At 39.3% G+C, this 17,347-nt stretch overlaps 2 protein-coding genes across 2 annotated transcripts; one reads left to right on the forward strand and one right to left on the reverse strand.

The window, feature by feature from the left end:
- Positions 1 to 6,018: 6,018 nt before the first annotated feature.
- On the reverse strand, positions 6,019 to 13,393 carry LOC107466687 (uncharacterized). The gene is made up of 3 exons (XM_016085692.1): positions 13,197 to 13,393; positions 6,793 to 7,627; positions 6,019 to 6,495 (listed from the first exon to the last, which is right to left on the reverse strand). The coding sequence occupies exons 1-3, from the start codon at positions 13,391 to 13,393 to the stop codon at positions 6,019 to 6,021; spliced, it is 1,509 nt and encodes a 502-aa protein (XP_015941178.1).
- A 1,183-nt stretch (positions 13,394 to 14,576) lies between these two features.
- LOC107466719 (putative bark agglutinin LECRPA3) lies at positions 14,577 to 15,630 on the forward strand. The gene has a single exon (XM_016085726.3). The coding sequence runs from the start codon at positions 14,615 to 14,617 to the stop codon at positions 15,446 to 15,448; it is 834 nt and encodes a 277-aa protein (XP_015941212.1). The 5' UTR covers positions 14,577 to 14,614; the 3' UTR covers positions 15,449 to 15,630.
- The last annotated feature ends 1,717 nt before the right edge of the window (positions 15,631 to 17,347 follow it).

A 17,347-nucleotide genomic window follows, 5' to 3' on the forward strand; every position in this document is an offset into this window, starting at 1 on the left:
ATTAATTATTTATATTAAATTTAATAATTATATAATAATAAATTCTTTAAAAACTTTTAAATAAAAAAATGTTTAAAATATTAAAAATAAATTAAAATTTAATTCAGATATTAAAAATTAAAATAATATTTTATCCCATAATTTTATACGCAATGCTTACTTGATGACTGTTTCTTTATACATGTAGTATAAATGTATAATCCAGTGTTAAATTGTTAAAGCAAACGTGAAAAATCTAAAATACCTCTAACAAGTAAGAACCCCAAAATACCCCTATTGCCATCTTTTAAATTCATCCCTGTTTTTTTTTTTTTCTAAATTCATCCCCTATTTTATTTTGGCTTTGTTGAGAGTTCTTTTGTAGGGGTGCTAGTCCAGGTACGGGTTGGGATATGATTTCAGCTTTTTCTAAACCTAGAATACAAACACCAAAAACGAAAAGAATCAAGAATACGACATGTTATTGTTGACACTTGACCAAAAAAAAATGGGATGAATAAGGCCACAAATTTTCACTGATCGTAATGGATGGGCGATGATGAAAAGGATTTCGTGATCATTCATTATCATAATAATAATAATAATAATAATAATAATAATAATAATAATAATAATTTATACTAACAATGAACACTAATTACAGACTTCATTCTATGATCCGAAAGTAAATGTACTAGGAATATAGAGAAAGTGTAGGGAGATAACTAAACTATCAGCCAACTTAAACAATTTATTAAAAAATAAAATTTTAAATAATTAGGATTAATGCCATCAAATTATTAGAATTAGTGAAACATAACCTCTAATGACTGTTATCGTATAATCGCTTCGTCAACATAAAATTTTTGTGTTGGTACTTTATCTTCAACTGTCTAACGTATTGTCACTGTATTTTTTTTGTACATTACGCAGGACCGACCTACATCAATAAAAGAAACATCACAAATTTAAATCCGAAGTTCAAAAAAACATTATAAGTTTTATAAAAAAAATTTTCGAAGTTCAACAAAAAATATTTAAATTTAATAAAACAAACATTCGAATTTTAATTAAAAAAAACACCCCACAGTTACCTTTTCAGGATATCTATTGCAATTAACGGCGAGAGAATTTTTTGTCCACCTTTCACAGCGAACAAATTGTGTGGGTGGGGTCGGGTGAGGGCTAGTTGACGGCGTGACTGGATGCGACGGCGCAAAGGAGGATTATATAAGTTGGTTCCCTTCGTGGGATTGTGGGCATCATTGTCGGTGCGAGAAGACCCAGATCGTTGATGCAGTGAACGGATGATCGACACTGATTGTGGGGGGCGGTGCGACGACGTGAATGGGGTGTGAGAATGAGAGGAAGACCGCAGAGTGTGGCGGGACTGGGAGTGAGAGGGAAAGGTGGGATATGCGGCTAGTCTTTTAATTTTACAATGAGTAATACTCAGAAAAATTAAAATAGGGTTAAATTTGGATAATAGTGTCGGAATATTTTTTTTGCGTTGTTAGACTTTTTATTTAGGACTTATATTATAATTAGCAGAATTAACTAGTACTCTAGTTACTAGATTACTATTACGTGGATAACCTGAAATAGATGGATTGGGCTTGAATGAAAGGCCCAAACGCTGGGGAAAGGCGGTCTCCGACTTGCTTTGCGTCTGGGAGCCGTCGTCTGAGTTGTGTATGTGAGAGAATGAAGGGGTGGTACCTGCAAAGACACTTTGATGCCTAAGTTAGCAAGGGGATAAACAGGTTTTTAGTGTATTGGAACTTAGTTTTTAACTGAGTGTGTCAGTGTATTTATAGGTGATGATCCAATAACCACCGTTGGAGTAGTTCCACTTCTGAAGGTGGATAACCATCCCTTTATTCTAGAGTTTTTGAGATATCTCTTCTAAAAGTGGGTGAGAGATTTTAGGGGGTAGTTACTTATATGTATAAGTGTTATCTGCCAGCTCATGTCGAATCCGACCTCTTTGAGGAGGTTGGGTAAGCGGCAGAAGCCATCCTTTTGATTGGGCCTTTTTTGGCTTACTTGGGTTTGGACCATAGTGTTGGGTTAGGGTGTAAACAGTGTCCCCACTCGAGTCCGATCTCTTAGCTATGAGTTGGATTCGAGTATTAATTGAACTCGGTTCTATTCAAGTCGAAAAAACAACGTGATTTTAGTTTAAAACCGACGTGATTTTGAATTTCTCAACTGTCGCGTCTAATCAAACGTCACGTCCGTTCAGGGCTTGCATTTACACGTGGGGGAATAGTTACATTGGTAACAGTATGTTTCTTTAATGACAACATCGTTTTACTGTTATTCCCTAGTATGTTATAAATACTTTTCCCTCTCATTTCTTTGTTTTCTTTCGTCTTCTCTTTGAAGTGTCTTTCCTTGCACCTTCACTCTTTCACTCAAAACTCCCTTTGGCCTTTCGTTCGTGGGTGCTTCACCTTGGCTACTGGAATTCTTCCCTTTGGTGACTTTACAAAGAAGGTTAGTTCTTCTTATCTTGCTTTCCTTCGTTGTTTTCACCCTATTTTCTTTTATTCCCATTTGTTGTACCGTATGTCAGGAGGGGAGTTATGAGGCATATCTTTGATGCATGCTTGCTGTTGTAGTGAGAAACTTTGGGATTTCTATGTTCTTCTCTTAGAGGAGTTATTTTCTTTCACTTCTTGCTGGCTGTTTTCTTTATCTGCTAAAGAACTGTCTTATTGTTAGAACCCTATTTTTTTATGGTTTCTTTTTCTTTGTGTCATGTAGGTATATTTCCTTATATTTTATTTTTCTGAGAAAAATGTCTTCTTATATCCCTGAAACCCTTTTAAGATGGGTAGATTCCTCTGTGCTTTCTGAACACCCTCTAGTGGATACTGTTTTCTAAACCGAGCTTCGCAAACACCATAGGATCTGTATCCTTGATGCTGACGAACCAAAATACGAACTAGTAGCCCCAGATCCTGACAATCGGGTTCGCTGTGGGAGGATCAATGATTCTGAGCCTCACTTCTTTTTCATGTATGACTGCCTTTTTACCCGCTTGGGGGTTTCCTTTCCTTTTTTCAACTTTGAGATGGGAGTTTTATCTCATTGTTGAATTGTCCCTACCCAGCTTCATCCCAATTCTTGGGATTTTATGAAGATTTACCAACTTGTCAGCCAAGAGCTTGATTTTCCGATTTCTTAAAAAATCTTTTTCTATCTCTTCCACCTGACCAAGACTTTTAGTGCTTCTAATAAATAAAACAAACAGCAGTGTGTGTCTTTTTGGGCTATTCAAGGTCAGAAAGTTTTTTCCATCTTTGATGAATCATTCCATGACATAAAAAACTTTTTCTTTAAGATCCATGCTGTAGAAGGCCATCATCCTTTTTTCTTGAATGAGAGCAACAAACCCCGATTTCCTCTATACTGGTTGGAGGCCTTTTTTCAAGAGGCCTGGGGGCGAGCTCCAAACCTGGATACTAAGAAATTTCTTCTTGGCCCTCCGAGTTTCATCCAAACTGAGTTAGGTAGTTTTTGTTTCTTTGTGGCTGCTTTTGATGAATTCCAACTTGCAAACTGTTCATTTCCGGTTTGTAAGCTAATCAACTTTTGTTCTTTCTTTCAGAAATGGTAAAAGTCAGGTAAAAGGCAGCATACAATAAAGTTTAAGAGGTGAAGAAGAATGCTCGCGCCTGTCCTGATGGTGCGAAGGTCGGAGCTTTTGGCACTCCTCCTCTCCGAGATTCTGGTTCGGGGACCTCCTCTTCCCGTCCCATTCTGGTAAACCCTATTCATACTTCTTCCCTTCCTCCTCCTGCCCCTGCCCCACCTATTCAGCCCTCCACCGAGCCTGAAAAGAAGAAGTGAAAGACCTTGGAGACTGGTTCCTCCACTGTTGGGGAGACCGGTTTTGATGGTCCGAAGTTTGCAAGGTAGCACATCCTTCCTTTTAGCCAAATTTTCATGGATGATGCTTCCTTACAAAATTGCTGGGGGGAATTCGGATTGCTGGGGTCTGTACTCCTCTTCTTGATATACTCAATAAAACTCCCTTACGTTCTTCTCAAAAATCCATAGAGGATCTTCAGGGGAGGATTGCTCTATATCAGGAAGAGGAGAAGAGGCTGCAGGAGGAGAATACCCGGCTGAGAGATGAGCTTGCTCAGTTCAAGGAGAGGGAGAAAAATTTAATGGCCCAATGTGCTTTGGCTGAGGGAATGAAGAGTAAGGCTGAGGAGAGTTATGTGAGGGCCTTTTTCAAAATTATTGATCTGAAGAAGCAGCTGAATCGAAATTGGGAGGCCTATCAGGACCTGGAGGATTCCATCATTGAAAGTTCTGAGGAAGCATTTAGGGTGTTCAAGGAAAAAGTCGGAGTCATCACTCTCGACTAGGACCTTTTACCCCTCCATCCCGACAAAGTGGTCATCAATGGGGAGATTGTCTCTCCTCCTCGTCCTGAGACCGATTCTGAATTGAAGACTCGTGGGCAGCGTATTATTGAATCCCCTCCTCGTGAGGTGGAGCAAAAGGAAGGATTCCTGCCGAGCTCTTTTTCTCAACCAGCCAAAACTCTGATATCTGCCGCCGAAGAGATCCCTCCGACCCTTCCAACTCCTGCAGTAGACCCGAGTTCCACTCCTATTGATAACTCCAATCCTCTTTTTCAATGATTTTTAACTACTAGGGCCTGGCTTGTGGGTCCTTTTTGAACAATTTTCTTATATATGTTTGTTTTATGTGGTGGCTTCTGACACTTGATCCTTAACAGGGTCATTAACAACAATTATTTGTTTTGCTGGTCCTTTTTAGATAAAGGCCTTTTAACAAAATATTTTTATTATGTACGTTTGCGGGCATTTTTGATGCTTTGAAAAAAATTTTGTTGATTGATCTTTTAACTTTATAAGGCTTTTTGTGAAAAACCTTTTTTGATCTTTTTGGTCTACAAAAAAAAGCTTTTCGTCATATGGACTGTTTTATCTACGTTAGACAATTTCACTATCGTCCAAAACTTTTCAAAAACTTTTTGCCGAGTAATTTTGAGAAAAACCTTCGCTTCTATCCTTGAGGGATTTTCGTATCTCTTTTGTTTCCATTATTTCGACTTTACATATTCAATTTTTTTATTGAATTGTTCTCATAGCTTAGGTTATTTTTGCGATGCATTTTATTTTTTCTCGGGCTTTCCGACTTGTGTCGTTAGAGATATTATTTCCGAGTTATCATGATTGTCTTTTGTAACCTCTTTACACCGACTTGTACCTCGTCATTTTATCTCGCCAACCACTCAGGTCAGTCAAGAGATTTTCACGCTTTTTCGAGCTTAAATCGGTGCGTTTCATAGAATAATAATAACAATAACGGAATTATGAAGAGATAAAATAAATGCTTGTCCTTTGATGGAGATAATTTTTACAAAGTTGTTTTAGCTACTAAGGGATTTACAACTTTTAACCCTTAGTCCCCGCTTTGATGCCTCGTTAAAACTCCCTTCAGGGAAATCCTTTCCGGGAAAAAACCGTGAAGTCAGAAAAAAGAGTATATCAGGGAGCGGAGTTCGCTTCTAGCTATAATATCACTTCATGTTGTAGTTATGCCACGACCTAGGGAGATCGGCGCCGTTCAAGTCGGATATTTTATAATACCCTTTTCAGAGGACTTCACTTATCTTATATGGCCCTTTCCAGTTGGCGGTGAGCTTTCCTTTGCCTGACTTGTTTATGCCGATGTCATTCCTAATCAAGACCAAGTCATCTGAGGTGAAGCTTCTACGAATGACTGTTTTGTTGTACCTGTTCGTCATCCTTTGCTTTAGTGCTGCTTCCCTTATCAGGGCCTGTTCCGGGACTTCAAGGAGTAGCTCGAATTCCTCTTTATGTGCCTGAATATTGCCAACCTCATCATAGAACCTCACTCTTGGACTTTGCTCGTTGACTTCATCTGTTATCATGGATTCTATGCCATAAGCGAGTCGGAGGGGTGTTTCTCCAGTAGCTGATTGAGGTGTGGTTCGTAGGCCCACAACACTTGAGGGAGCTCCTCGGCCTAAGCCCCCTTTGCATCTTGAAACATTTTCTTCAATCCGGCCAGTATGACTTTATTGGCTGCTTCTGCTTGCCCATTTGCTTGTGGGTGCTCAACCGAGGTGAACTGGTGCTTGATTTTCATACTGGCTACCAAGTTTATGAATGTAGAGTCGGTGAACTGGCTACCATTATCCTTGGTGACGGAATGGGAAATTTTGTACCTAGTAATGATATTCTTGTAGAGGAACTTCTGACTTCTCTGAGCTGTGATGGTGGCTAAGGGCTCTGTTTCGATCCACTTCGTGAAGTAGTCTATCCCCACTATGAGGTATTTTACTTGTCCAGGCGCTTGGGAAAAAAGTCCGAGTAGGTCCAATCCCCATTTTGTGAAAGGCCATGGAGAAGTTATGCTGATAAGTTCTTCGGGGGGAGCAACATGAAAGTTAGCATACATTTGGCATGGCTGACATTTTTTCACGAAGTCGGTAGCATCCTTCTACAAGGTCAGCCAGTAAAATCTAGCTTGGATAACTTTTCTAGCTAAAGACCTTACTCCGAGATGATTTCCGCAAATGCCGTTGTGCACCTCTTCCAAAACTTCTGTTGTCTTTGAGGTCGGGAGGCACTTCAGCAGTAGTATGGATATTCCTCTTCTATAGAGGATATTTTTCACCAAGGTATAATTTTGTGCCTCCCTTTGAATTTTCTTGGCTTCTTTTTCCTTCTTGGGTAGGATGTCGAATTTTATGTATTCGATTAATGGGGTCATCCACCCAAGGTCTAAGCTGGATACCTCTAAGACATCTTGTTTAGCCCCCGTCTTCGTAACAAAGGGCTCTTGGAGGGTTTCTTGGATCAGACTTCTGTTATTTCCTTCTGGGTTGGTACTTGTTAACTTGGAGAGGGTGTCTGCTCTGCTGTTATGCTCCCGAGTTATGTGTCTGACCTCGGTCTTTAAGAATCGCCTAAGATACTCTAACATTTTGTCTAAGTACCTTTTCATGTTTGGGTCTTTAGTCTGATACTCTCTGTTGATTTGAGAAGTCACCACTTGAGAGTCACTAAAGACCACTATTTTGGTTACACCGACTTCTTCTGCTAACTTCAACCCGGCAATCAAGGCTTCATATTCGGCCTGATTGTTGGAGGCCAGGAATTCAAATTTGAGGGAGACTTCTATTTGGGTCTCCTCTTGGTTGACCAATATCAAGCCTGCACCGCCTCTGACTTTATTGGAAGAGCCGTCCATGTACAACTCCCAAATTGTGGAAACCTCCTCCTGATCTCCCACGTATTCTGCCATGAAGTTGGTCAGGCATTGGGCTTTAATTGCTGTCCAAGTTTCATACTTCAGGTCGAACTCGGATAGTTCCATAGCCCATTGAACCATTCTACCCGCAATATCTGTTTTTAGAAGAATTTGCTTCATGGGCTGGTTCGTTTGAACTTTTATTGTATGAGCTTGAAAATAAGGTCGTAGCATTCGAGACGCCACTATTAAGGCATACGCAAACTTCTCGAGTTTTTGGTACCTTAGCTCGGGGCCTTGCAGAACTTTACTGGTGAAGTATACAACGTGCTTCCCAACCTCATCTTCCGTATCAGTGCTGACGCCACGACCTTTTCGACTACAGACAAATACAGGACGAGTTCTTTCCCGATTTTAGGTTGAGTCAGAACGGGAGGTTGGCTTAAAAACCTTTTGAACTCTTGGAAAGCTTCTTCACATCCGGGAGTCCATTCGAGCTGGCATCCTTTTCTTAGTAGAGAAAAAAATGGTAGGGATCTTAATGCTAATCCTGCTAAAAACCTGGAGAGAGCTGCAAGTCGGCCATTCAACTGCTGGACTTCCCTTAAACAGGTCGGGCTCTTCATTTCCAGGATTGCTCTACACTTATCCAGGTTAACTTCAATCCTCCTTTGTGTTAGCATAAATCCTAGAAACTTTTCAGCCTCTACTGCAAATATACACTTTGTGGGATTCAATCTCATCCCTTGCGCCCTTATGGTGCTGAAGACTTATGAGAGGTTGGTCAGGAGGTTGGCCTCATCCTTGGTTTTTATTAACATGTCGTCCACCTATACTTCCATTAAACTCCCAAGGTGAGGTGCAAACACCTTGTTCATCAACCTTTGGTATGTGGCTGATGATCGGATTTTTGACGGTTTAGAATTTCACAATTGAAGTCTCGTTGCAAGTATAGTTTCTAAACCAACAAAGAATCCTTTCATACAAAAAATTGTTTGTCACAAGTAACAAACCCCTAAAATCTATAAACCGAAGTATTGGAACCTCGGGTCATCTCTCAAAGGAATTGCAGGGTAGTGTTCTTGTTATTGGTTATGGACATATATATTTTGGGGTTTTGGAGTAAGAAATAAGAAAAGTAAATGACAACGGAATTCAAATGATAAGACGGTCTTGGCAAGGATTGATGATTAAGGATCTCTATCCTTATTACTAACCACAACATGATAATTGCAAGGATCAATCCCACTAAGTCATCCTCTAACTAATGGTAGAGGAAAGTCAAGTGAGCTATATCAATCCAAGTCCATAAGTCCTAGCTTTCCACTAACTGACTTAGTGAGAACTAGCGTTAATGGCTATCAATCATCAATCACTTGGACATTAGTAACTCAAGAATTTCTAAGTTACCTTCCCAAATCAAGAATATAAAATTCTACTCTAAAATTCTTCCAAGCATTTCATAAAACACTTGGAATGCACAAAAAGAAAGCATAGTAAAATCACAACAAGAATAGAATCTATCAACAATCAAATGCAAAGAATTAACAACAACAATCAAGGAAATCACAATTATCATGAATTACCTCAAATTACATTAAAAGAGAAACAAAAGAACAAAAGTAGATCCACAACAAAGTATGAGAATTATAAGAATTGAAGCACAAAACTAGATAGATGAAGAGTAGAGGAGCAAGAATTGATAGAGGAAAAGTGAATCAAAGCAAGAATTAAATCTAGATCTAAGGAAGAATTAAACCTAATCCTAATCCTAATTCTAGAGAGAAGTGAGAGCTTCTCTCTCTAGAAAACTAAACTAAAACTAGATCTAAAGTATATGAATGAATAAAAGATGATGAATGATGCCTTTCCCTTCAATCCCTGGTTCCTTTTATCTTTTCCTACCAAAAACTCAGCTCCAAATGGGGTTGGAAACCCTCTAAAATCGCCAGGCACGAGTTTGACTAAAAAGGTCACATGCGGCCTTCGGTGTGGGCGCGCATAGTGCGCGTGCGGGCCCCTGGAGCATTACGCAATCCGCGCGTCCGCGGCTAGTGCACGTGCGCGTCCATGGCTTTGTCTCAAATCTTTGGCTTTTCATGATTTCTCCACTATGCATGCTTTATCTTCACTCCTTTGATTCATTCCTAGCCTTTTCTAATCTAAAATCACTAACAAACACATCAAGGCATCTAATGGAATCAAAGGGAAATTAAAATCATCAAGTTAAAGGTCCAAAAAGCATGTTTCACATCTAAGTACACATAAGGAAACAACCACAAAACTATGCTAATTTATGGAATAAATGTGAGGAAAGGTTAATAAAATGCTATAAATTCAACACAAGATAAACCCTAAAAATGGGGTTTATCAGTGGCTCCTGCATTTTTTAACCCGAAGGGCATGACCACATAGCAGTAATTTGCTCTAGGCGTGATGAAAGATGTATTCTCCTGATCCAGCCTATACATCGGGATTTGGTTATATCCCGAGTATGCATCCATGAAGGACAAGTATTGATATCCCAAGCTGGAATCTACTAGGGCATCAATATTTGGAAGAGGATATGGGTCTTTTGGACCCGCCTTGTTCAAGTCGGTCTAGTCAATACACATCCTCCACTTGCTATTCTGCTTCTTAACTAACACCATATTTGCCAGCCAGGCCGGATACTTGACTTCTCTGATAAAGCCGACCTCTAGGAGGGCTTGTATTTGTTCTTCGACCACTTGAGCCCGTTCAGGACCGAGCTTCTGTCTTCTCTGTTGAACAGGTCAGGATCCTGGGAATCCCGACAATTTATGCGTCATGAGCTCGGGATCTATCCCGGACATGTCGGAAGCTTTCCAAGCGAAGAGGTCAGAGTTTTTTGTAGGAGCCTTAACAGCTTCTGCTTCAAATCTCCTTTTAAATTGGCTCCTATATTGGTATTTTTTTCGTCCTCTTGTCCGATCTGTACCTCTTCAGTCTCTCCTCCGGGCTGTGGTAACAGTTCTTCTTTAACGCAGATGCCTCTGAGCTCAATGGTGTTCACTTCCTTGCCTTTACCCCTCAGGTTTAGGCTCTCGTTGTAACACTTTCTTACCATCTTCTGATCTCCCCTGATGGTTGCAATTCCCTCTGGTGTTGGGGATTTCATGCAAAGATGGGGGGTAGATACCACTGCTCCAAGCAGATTTAGGGTCGTTATACCTATCAAGGCATTATAGGCCGAACCCACATCGATGACAATAAAGTTGATGCTCGGAGTCTTGGATTTCATCCCCTTTCCAAAAGTTGTATGTAGGGGTATGAATCCCAGTGGTTTTATTGGTGTGTCCCCCAATCCGTAGAGGGTGTCAGGGTATGCTCTTAACTCCTTTTTGTCCAATCCCAACTTATCAAACGCTGGCTCGAACAGGATATCAGTCGAGGATCATGGTAATTATCACCGGATCGTCATATCCGGGAACAATACCCTGCTCGTCTTCTTTGGTGAAAGAGATGGTTGGGAGGTCGGGTAGTTCACTCCCGACTTGGTAAACTTCCTTCAGATGTCTTTTACGAGATGATTTGGTGAGTCCTCCCCCAGCAAAACCTCCCGAGATCATATATATGTCGTTCCGGAGTCCGTGGTAGCGGATCTCTCCGATCTTACGCATCTCGTTTCCTCTTTCCATGATTGTCCGACCTTTCCATGAGATATCTGTCAAGCCGACCTTCCCTGGCCAATTTTTCTATTACATTTTTTAACTCGTAACAATCATTGGTAGAGTGCCTGGTGCACGAAATTGTGATACATAATGGCGCCAACAACTTGTACGCACAATTGTAATCTCACTCTTTTTCACAACTTCGCACAACTAACCAGCAAGTGCACTGGGTCCTCCAAGTAATAATCCTTACGTGAGTAAGGGTCGATCCCACGGAGATTGTCGGCTTGAAGCAAGCTGTGGTCACCTTGTAAATCTCAGTCAGGCAGGGTGATAGAGTTTTCATAATTAAAAGATAAATAAACATAAAATAAAGATAGAGATACTTATGTAATTCATTGGTGGAAATTTCAGATAAGCGTATGGAAATGCTTCATCCCTCTTGAATCTCTGCTTTCCTGCTGCCTTCATCCAATCCTTCATACTCCTTTCTATGGCAAGCTGTATGTTCGGGTTTCACCGGCGTCAATGGCTACCTCCCGTCCTCTCAGTGAAAATGGTCCACATGCGCTGTCACCGCACGGCTAATCATCTGTCGGTTCTTGATCATGTTGGAATAAGATTTACTATCCTTTTGCGTCTGTCACTACGCCCAACACTCGCGAGTTTGAATCTCGTCACAGTCATCCCTTCCCAGATCCTACTCGGAATACCACATACAAGGTTTAGACTTTCCGGATCTCAGGAATGGCCACCAATAATTCTAGCTTATATCACGAAGACTCTGATCTTTCATAATGGAGGCTAAGAGATACACGCTCAATCTTAAGTAGAACGGAAGTGGTTGTCAGTCACGCGTTCATAGGTGAGAATGATGATGAGTGTCACGGATCATCACATTCATCAAGTTGAAGTGCAAGCAGATATCTTAGAATAAGAATAAGCATGAATTGAATAGAAAACAGTAGTAATTGCATTAATACTCGAGGAACAGTAGAGCTCCACACCTTAATCTATGGTATGTAGAAACTCTACCGTTGAAAATACATAAGTGAAAATAGGGTAGCATGACCGAGTGGCCAGCCTCCCAAAATGTGAACAATGGTTCAAAGATTCTAAGATGAAAATACAATAGTAAAAGGTCCTCTTTATAATGAAGCTAGCTACTAGGGTTTACAAAAATGGGTAAATGATGCAGAAATCCACTTTCGGGCCCACTTGGTGTGTGCTTGGGCTGAGCAATGAGTTTTACACGTGTAGAGACCTCTCTTGGAGTTAAATGCCAGCTTTGGTGCCAGTTTGGGTTTAACTCCAACTTTTATGCCAGTTCTGGCGTTTTGACTTCAGAATAAGACAGAGAAGGGGCGTCTAAACGCCAGTTTGCGTCATCAAAACTCAAGCAAAGTATGAACTATTATATATTGATGGAAAGCCCTGATTGTCTACTTTCTAACGCAATTGATAGCACGCCATTTGGAGTTCTGTAGCTCCAGAAAACCCACTTCGAATGGAGGGAGGTCAGAATCCAACAACATCTGCAGTCATTTGTCAGCCTCTGAATCAGATTTTTGCTCAGGTCCCTCAATTTCAGCCAGAAAATACCTGAAATCACAGAAAAATACACAAACTCATAGTAAAGTCCAGAAATATGAATTTTGCATAAAAACTAATAAAAACATCCCAAAAAGTAGCTAGATCCTACTAAAAACTACCTAAAAATAATGTCAGCGAAATTATCCGCTCATCAGTGCCTATATAACTTGTGATATTCACAGTATTCGCTACGACTCTCCCCCTTTCTTGTTCTTGATAGGCCGAGGGGGAGGTAACTTTTCAATGTGACAAATTTCCCTGTAAATATCGACTAGGGAAGCTCGTAGGAGAGTGTAAGAATGATATCTTCTGGGCCTTTCAGACCCAACTTCTTCTTTCTTCTTGGGCTCCCTCTCCTTTTCCCTTGATGGGTGAAGGTGTCCGGATCGCCAGCTCGGCTCCCGCAGTTTGACATTTTTCTCCATGTTGATGTACTTTTCGGCTCTTTCTTGTACATCACTCAAAGAAGTCGGATGTCTTTTCGAGATGGACTGACAGAAGGGTTCTTCTCGGAGTCTATTTACTAGGCCCATGATCACTGCTTCCGTGGGCAGATCTTGAATTTTCAAGCATGCTTTGTTGAACCTCTCCATGTAATCTCTCAGGGGTTCTCCGACCTCCTGTTTTACTCCTAGTAGGCTAGGTGCATGCTTGACTTTATCTTTTTGAATTGAGAAATACGTAAGGAATTTACATGAAAGATCGTTGAAACTGGTAACCGACCTGGAGGGTAATCCATCAAACCACTTCATGGCCGCCTTTGTTAAAGTCATCGAAAATGCCTTGCAGCGCGTTGCATCCAACGTGTCCACCAAGTACATCCGACTTTTAAAATTACTTAGGTGATGCTTTGGGTCGGTAGTTCCGTCGTACAGATCCATGTCAGGGCTTTTAAAGTTCCTTGGAACTTTTGCCCTCATGATGTCTTCACTGAACAGATCTTCACCCCCTCCCCAATGGGGTGTTTTCTCGGTCAGCGCGAGAACTCCTATCTCGGAGGATGGATTCTAGTCTTAAGAGCTTTCCTTCAAGCTCTTTTCGTTGCTCAACTTCTCTTCTTAGGTTTCTCTCCGCTTCTCACTGTCGTTCTTGTTCCAGCTATTCTAGCCATCCTTGGTGGCCGTGTAGCAGCCCCATGAGATCGGCAGCATGAGGTTGTCCCTCCTTCTCTGGCTCGTGAACCTCAGAGGAGATTCTTCTTGAATCTTGAACACTTGAGGGGCATTCTCTATGTTGTTTATTTGCTAGTTGCAGAGATATTATTGCTCTGTCATTGTTGACTGCATCTTGATGTTCTTGCTCAAACTCCGATGCAGTATGTCCGTCCTCGTTCTGGTCATCCGCCATTATGAGTTGATTTTCCAGGTCCCCTACAACGACGCCAATGTTACATGGGTAACCTGAAATAGATGGATTGGGCTTGAATGAGATGCCCAAATGCTGGGGGAAGGTAGTCTCTGACTTGCTTTGCGTCTGGAAGCCGCCGTCCGAGTTGTGTATGTGAGAGAATGAGGGAGTTGTACCTGCAAAGACACTCCGATGCCTAAGTTAGCAAGGGGGTAAGCAGGTTTTTAGTGTATTGGAACTTAGGTTTTACCTGAGTGTGTCAGTGTATTTATAAGTGATAATTCAATAACCACCGTTGGAGTAGTTCCACTTCTGAAGATAGATAACCGTCCTTTTATCTTATGGTTGTTGAGATATTTCTTTTAGAAGTGTGTGAGAGATTTTAGGAGGCAGTTACTTATATGTATAAGTGTTATTTATCAACTCATGTCGAATTCGACCTCTTTGAGGAGATCGGATACGCGGCAAAGGCCATCTTTTAGATTGGGCCATTTTTGACTTACTTAGCAATGGACCATAATGTTGGATCAGGACATGAACAATTAGCTAGCGAAGTTATAGAATATATAGCCAGCTGTATGTCGTTTCTTTTAACTTTATTTATAGCTTATTAACACGTGCTTTTTTTGGTTGCACAATTCAATTATTTTTCGGACCAAGCCATCAACTAAAGACAAAATTCAGAACCCCACCATGCCACTCCCCAGTTTCTATATAACAATGTGATATCTTGTGTTATTATCATCATTCCTCGAAAGTATTTACCAAGGGGGAAAAAAAAAAACTTCAAAACCATGGCTATCTCTTACTCAAGTCGTCCAAACCCAAAACCATTTTATGTTGTTTTAGCGATTTGCCTTCTTTTCCTTGCAAATAATAACAAGGTGAACGCAGCAAAAGTAACTTCCTTCAACTTCACCAAGTTCTCCACTAGCAACCCTAGCATAACTCTCCAAGGCAGTTCCGAGATTCTAGGAAACGGGGTTTTGGCTTTAACAAATCGTGAAAACCCCGTTTCAAACACCGGTCGTGTTTTGTATGCTACGCCGGTGACTATTTGGGACAAAGCCACTGGCAACGTTGCTAGCTTTGTAACATCTTTTTCCTTTGTCGTTGAAGATGCCGAAGGTGATTACATCTCGGCTGATGGGATCATCTTTTTTCTCGCGCCACAAGACACCGAGATTCCCAACAACTCGAGTGGTGGATTTCTCGGTGTCGTTGATAGCAGCAACGCTTTGAACCAATTTGTTGGTGTAGAGTTTGACACTTACACCAACGAATGGGATCCAGATTCTGCTCATGTTGGAATTGATGTCAACTCTTTGATTTCGTTGAAGACTGTCAAATGGAATCGCGTAAGTGGCTCGTTAGTTAGAGTGAGTATAATATATGATTCTTTGTCTAAGACCTTGAGTGTTTCCGTTACTAACAAAAACGGTAGGATTACTACCGTTTCCCAAGTGGTTGATTTGAAAGCTGTGCTGCCGGAAAAGGTAAGGGTTGGGTTATCCGCCACCACAACAACCGGTGGCGTAGAGGCGCATGATATTTACTCATGGTCTTTCACTTCCAATTTGGAGACAACTACAAGCAGCACAATGAATAATATTGCAACCTACGCATGATTTGGTCCAATTAATCCTAGTCCCAGCTAGTATGTGTTTTGAAATAATTGAAGATCATGTCATATTATGACGTGTGGGTGGTATTGGATGTGTCATATATATATATGTAGCTTTATCACTATGATCAACTTATGTAATTCGATATGATGGTTGAAAACTTAAATAAGATGAGCTTATGTTGATATAGACCATAAAATATTAGGTAATTAATTTTTAGACACTCAGATAAAAATGTCTAAAATACTTTTTTAATATATTTTTTAATAATTAAAATTTAACATATATAATCGATTAAACGGTATTATTTTTGTCAAAATTAGACCAAACAAATTAATTTGAATGAAAAATAGTAGTGAATCAAATCTTAAACTGGTCTAAATTAATATTATTTTTTATAAAAAATGACTGCACTATCTTTATTATAGAAAATGACTAAAATACTTTTATTATATATATTAGTTGAGAGTTATGCTACGTGTACACCAAAATCAGCTACTAAAGTCAGCCACTATTATGAAATACATACTAAAATACAAATACACATTGAAAATAAATTAAATCACACATGTATATATTTATATACAAATACATTGGTGGCTGATTTTAGTGTACAAATAGTATTTTTTATATTAATTTTGAGAATCCTAAATTCTAGCCCTTTACTTCTCTGTCGTCGTAGAATTAGTATTTAGAGTTTTTAAAATTCTATATATATAATATGGGTACTTTAGTTATTTTTTATAAAAAAATATTAATTTAGACCGATTCAAAATTTAATTTTTTAGTTTTTCGGCTAAATTGATTTGTTTGATCTAATTTTAATAAAAACAACACAATTTAATCGATTATATGTGTTAAATTTTAATTATTAAAAAATATTTTTAAAAAAGACATTTTTTACCTTTTTATCTAAATGACACCCTATTTATATAGTACTATACATAGTAGAAATAAGATTATAAAAATTAAATCGGTAATCAAATTGGTATTATTAGATATTCAAAATTTTAAATCTCTATCGAAGTTCAACTAAGTTAAATTGGATATAATAATATAATATATTTATATATAAAATATAATTTAAAAAATAACTTTTTTGTATTTTATTATTTTAAATGGAATAACCAATGGAAAACCAACTTGATCGATTTACTAAACAAGATTTATCTTGAATGGGAACCAATTTAATAATTAGTTAGTTCCAATTAATCCAATCAAATCAGTAAATTTTATTCAATTTTTAAAATTATGGTTTTGAAAATTAAACTGGCGATTTAATTGGATTAACTGATAATCGATTTTTTGGTCGTTTTAGTTCAAGTGAAAAATCACCTAATAAAAAATTAGTAAAAGAGTCGAATTGATAGTTAACTGATAAATTGATTAAACTGGCTTTTTTTAATTCATTTTTTAATTAAAAATAATAATAAAATCCCTCCTTTATACTACAAAAAAAACATTGAGAATTATCGTATTTAGCGTCACACATTAGTATCGGTTCTACCAGCAGATTTACCGACAGTTTTGATGTGGAATTTGTCATGTCAAATAATTACTGGCGAATTTCCATTTTCGACGATAAATATGTCAGCTAATAATTGGAAGGAAAATGAAGAAAGTAGATGCAAACTTTAGCAACGGATACTGTCGAAAAAATTCGACGGTATACACTTTTAGTGAAATGCTGCATTTTAGTGAACCGCAATGGGTTACTATCGGATTTATCCGACGGTAAATCTGACGGTAATTAGCCTAAAATTCAAAGTGCGAACCCTCACCACCTTCAATTCGAAGTCCACTCTCTCTCACTCTAACCTCTCTTCTCTCTTTCTCTCTTTAGCGCCTCCTCTCCCTGGCGTGCCGTTAGCCACACCGTCGCCTCCTTCTCTCCTTGCACTG

This window comes from Arachis duranensis, chromosome 9 (genome assembly GCF_000817695.3).
Source record: "Arachis duranensis cultivar V14167 chromosome 9, aradu.V14167.gnm2.J7QH, whole genome shotgun sequence".
Lineage (NCBI taxonomy): Eukaryota > Viridiplantae > Streptophyta > Magnoliopsida > Fabales > Fabaceae > Arachis > Arachis duranensis.